Source organism: Camelina sativa, chromosome 5 (genome assembly GCF_000633955.1).
Source record: "Camelina sativa cultivar DH55 chromosome 5, Cs, whole genome shotgun sequence".
NCBI lineage: Eukaryota > Viridiplantae > Streptophyta > Magnoliopsida > Brassicales > Brassicaceae > Camelina > Camelina sativa.
In genome coordinates this window covers 19,342,038-19,346,457 of record NC_025689.1, presented here as the reverse complement: position 1 = coordinate 19,346,457, position 4,420 = coordinate 19,342,038, and the positions used below count along the sequence as shown (strand labels likewise).

General features: G+C 35.5%; 1 protein-coding gene across 1 annotated transcript; it reads right to left on the bottom strand.

Annotated features, from left to right (window-relative positions):
• Positions 411–4,210, bottom strand: LOC104787234 (probable disease resistance protein RXW24L). Its single transcript, XM_010512770.2, has 3 exons — positions 3,242–4,210; positions 3,019–3,165; positions 411–2,835 (listed from the first exon to the last, which is right to left on the bottom strand). Exons 1-3 carry the CDS (start codon positions 4,116–4,118, stop codon positions 1,124–1,126), a joined length of 2,736 nt encoding a protein of 911 aa, XP_010511072.1. The 5' UTR covers positions 4,119–4,210; the 3' UTR covers positions 411–1,123.

The following is a 4,420-nucleotide window of genomic DNA, read 5'->3' as shown; positions in this document are numbered from 1 at the left end:
TGGACGTTGTATCAAAACATCAACAATTTTTGTTAGGATGTTATAATACCAGTTACTATCTAATCAAATAGCTAGAAATCATCTCTTATAACTTTTAAGTAAATATTGGCATCTATATATTCAAGCTTACACAAAATTTTGTCTCTCGACTCACCGATCCAGATCATTGCAATTGACACAGTTTTACTGCAAGAAAATAGTGAAATTGCTCACCAAAAACAATGAAATTAGTTATATATGAACCCAAACAAAAAATACGATAAAGGAAAAGTGACTAACCTCTTGAAGACGCCAAGGAACTCGCTCTCGTCGGCTTTATGAAGAAGAGATCGAGAGGCCTTACTCTTTAGTTGTTAGGTCTCACTTACACACTTACTGTGAATAAGCGTTTACTCACGAAGATAATAAAATAAGACCGTGCACAAACCACAATTTTTTTGCCCCTTAGGTACTTTAACACAAATCAAGAATCTGATTACACAACAAACATGAAACAAAAAGAGAATATATATATCCCCTTAGGTACTTTAACACAAATCAAGAATCTGATTACACAACAAACATGAAACAAAAAGAGAATATATATATCCCCTTAGGTACTTTAACACAAATCAAGAATCTGATTACACAACAAACATGAAACAAAAAGAGAATATATATATCCCCTTAGGTACTTTAACACAAATCAAGAATCTGATTACACAACAAACATGAAACAAAAAGAGAATATATATATCCCCTTAGGTACTTTAACACAAATCAAGAATCTGATTACACAACAAACATGAAACAAAAAGAGAATATATATATCCCCTTAGGTACTTTAACACAAATCAAGAATCTGATTACACAACAAACATGAAACAAAAAGAGAATATATATATCCCCTTAGGTACTTTAACACAAATCAAGAATCTGATTACACAACAAACATGAAACAAAAAGAGAATATATATATCCCCTTAGGTACTTTAACACAAATCAAGAATCTGATTACACAACAAACATGAAACTAAAAGAGAATATATATATATATATATATATCCCCTTTCTCTGGATGATATTTCGTACCAAAATATAATCTTTTAGTAGGTACGTACTCGGTAATTGCCGAAAGCATTCTTCATGATTCCTCCATGAACCGAACGTGAGGTATATGCTGGACTTTGTAATAGTCTTCTCCCCCTTTGGACAGTCTATCTGTCCATCCCCTACCCATATATACAATACGTAAAATCTTTAAGGAAGTGATATACCTTAACCCATCAGGAAGCGCCTTTAACATTTCACATCGATGAATCCTTAGAGTATGAAGAAGAGGCATTGATCCTTCTTCTACTATCCACTCTTCCAACTTGCTCTGTTCATCCAAATGAAGCTCCAGTAACTGAGGAAACCCACCCGCCAAACAAACCATTCTTCTCCCAGACAAGGCTCTAGTTCCAAGGTGGAGGTACTCTAAGTGAGGGCATTTCTCTAAAACTGACATCTGATCCTCCTCCAAAAAACAACGATTTAAATCTACTCTTTTAAGGTGAGAAGAAAAGTTTTCTTCATTAGGTAACCTTGGCGTATGTATACTCAAGTGCAAACTGTAGAGAGAAAAGCATTTCAGAATAAATGCTCCTGAATCACACTTACTGGAATTATCCTTCACATCCAGTACCATAAGGGTTTCAAGGTTTCTCAATGAACCAAGACTTGCAGATAAGGTTTCCATACTACACCCACCGAAATATACCAAAACGAGTAACCGAAGCCTCTTCATACAATGGAGATCTCCAACACTAGTAGCCTTTGTGGAGAAGTTCCTTAAAAACTCCAAGTTTACTAGATTACTCAATTCCAACATTGTAGTTCCAAGCATTTTATATGGTAATACAAGGTATCTCAATTCTGGCATCCACATCAAGCAGTTGGGCACGTTGATTCGAGAACGTGAAGAAACACCAAGATTTAAATAGATAAGCAACTTAAGATTTCGTAGAGAAGGAGGCAGATGAGTTACCTCAGCATTCTCTAAGTTTAAGTATCTCAAGTGGATGAGCTTTCCAATGCTAGAGGGTAACTTCCCTTCTTTGAACTTGGCTCCAGAGAGATTTAACACTCTAATCAGCTGTAATCTCGAAAAGTTTAAACCTGATGGCATCCAACCTTTTCCCCAACCATAGAAAACCATGAAAGACCGAAGTTTTGGATTCTTTATCTCTGGCTCAACGTCATCTAATGTAGTGGGTTGACATATAACAAGTCTGCGAGATGTACAAGGAGATTGAGAGCATGTTGTTGTTGACGTAGGACGACCAACTCTTTGTAGTAAGTTCTCTTCTTCAGCTTTTGAAAAACAAACTTCTTTCATCATGGCATTTATGTAAAAAGATTTAATTCTCGAAGTGTCGTTGTCTCTCTCGGCAGTAACCATATTTCTCCTCACCAACTCTTCTAAAAAGCATTCTGCAATATCTGGAATGCTCGCTTCATCATAACACCTCAGTTTAATTATTGCTTCAGCAGCCCAATAATATGATGTTTCCTCGACCTCCATAACGAAACCGTCTGGTACATTGACTAGGTAGAGTAAGCAATGTTTCAAATAACTTGGTAACTCTTCAAAGCTCAGAGACAATAAATGGTAAACCAAATTGTTTGTATCTTCATTGAAATTGGTTCTTCCCACGATATCAGATTCAATGCTCTCGCATACTCCTTTCCAGTCATGCAATGTGTGTTGTGCAGCTAACAAACTTCCCAACACTTTGACAGCCAAAGGCAAGCCTCCACAAGGAATGATAAGTTTCTTAGCCAACTCTTTTATTTCCCCATCTTCCTTAAATTCTACACAACAAAAATATGAAATAACATTTTATCTCTAGGTCATAATACCAAGATGGTACAATTGGATGTATTAAAGATATATTATAGTACTTGGTTTCATTAGAGTTGAGAAATATTATGATTATCATAAAATTGATCGGACTATGATCAACATAAAAACAAAAAAAATTATTGAAAGCTTACCGGATGCATCTGCTTCAGGAAATGCAATATTTTGAAAAAGTGTCCAACTGTTCTCAGGGCTTAGGCATTCTACTTCAAAGTTGATATATGCTTTATCTTCACGTAATGCGAAACTTTCTTTTCGATAAGTAAGTAGCACCTTCCAATCTGTGAAATATTAATTTTTTCTTACATTATAAATTTTTATTAAATAAATTATTTTATATGTAAGATAAGAAGTCACCTTTGTTCGGTGGAAATGCTTGCTTGATTAAGTCCCAATCTTCTTCTTTCGATATATCATCAAGGACAATCAAAAATTTAGATGTTTCCAACAATAGATAGAGTTCATCTCGTAGTTTAGATTTTGTCATCTTCATAATTTTATCTACATTTTCACCGGATTTGAGATTCAGCAAGATCGTTTGCCACACATGCTCCAGTAAAGGCTCTTGTGAAACACACACCCATGCGAATCCATCGAACTGTTGTTTTACCATCTCGTGATTAAAAACTTGTCTAGCAAGGGTGGTTTTACCAACACCACGCATCCCGGTCATGGAAACGACTTGTATGTTGTCGTCTTCCACCAAATAACCAACCAGTTTCTGAACATTTTCTCCCAACCCTACAAGATTTTCTTTGCAGTCCCTAGGAAATGTATCTCGCATCTCCCTTAGTTGATAAAAAAGAGGTTGCATATATCCGCCATCAGAAATTATCTGTTGTATTCCGAAACTTTTCATATCTCGAATCACCTTGGAGATCTTCTTCCTTATACCTCCAATATCGTAGGCAAGTTCTCTACTCTTTGGAACAATGCAAGTGAGTCTTCTGATTCTCGTGTTGATGCCACTTGTCTTTCCAAGTTTTTGCCTAAGAATAAAGGTTTCGATTATATCCTCTGCATCAAAAATAATCTCCTTGATTTCTCCAATACAAATTTTCACCGCCGCACTTGTATGTTTCTTTGCATCTGCATCTTTTAGAAAAGTGCTTAAGAAGTTTAGATCATTTTTTAGCTCAGTAACGTGATCATCAACTCCCTGAAGTTGCTCGTGTTCTCGGCTCAGTAAGTCCCAAAGCTTTTGTACTCCAAACGACACAAATGTCCCGGCCATACTGCCAAATAATGTGAATGTACGAATTAACCTATTGATGAGAAAAAGAAAACAAAACAAAACAAAACTATTGATGAGGAATCTATATCACACGCATCGATCGTGGGTATGGTCTTTTAACAGAGGCAATAAGACACTAACTGAATATGCAAATAAAAAGGTGAAATTCAAACTAAAGTTGGTAATGATGTTGATCGACTATATTTATTAATGGCGTTATTACGTACTCGGTACTCCTCCATTTTTATTCTAGAGAGTTTCATATATATTAAAAACTTGTATAAATTAATAACTTTAACCTC

Bases quoted from the DNA above. Each gene is read 5' to 3' on its own strand.
- LOC104787234 (XM_010512770.2), bottom strand. From the start codon at position 4,118: ATGGCCGGGACATTTGTGTCGTTTGGAGTACAAAAGCTTTGGGACTTA. The intron at 3,166-3,241 runs GTGACTTCTTAT...AATATTTCACAG, and splicing joins AGCATTTCCACCGAACAAAG to ATTGGAAGGTGCTACTTACT. The intron at 2,836-3,018 runs GTAAGCTTTCAA...TTTGTTGTGTAG, and splicing joins TCCTGAAGCAGATGCATCCG to AATTTAAGGAAGATGGGGAA.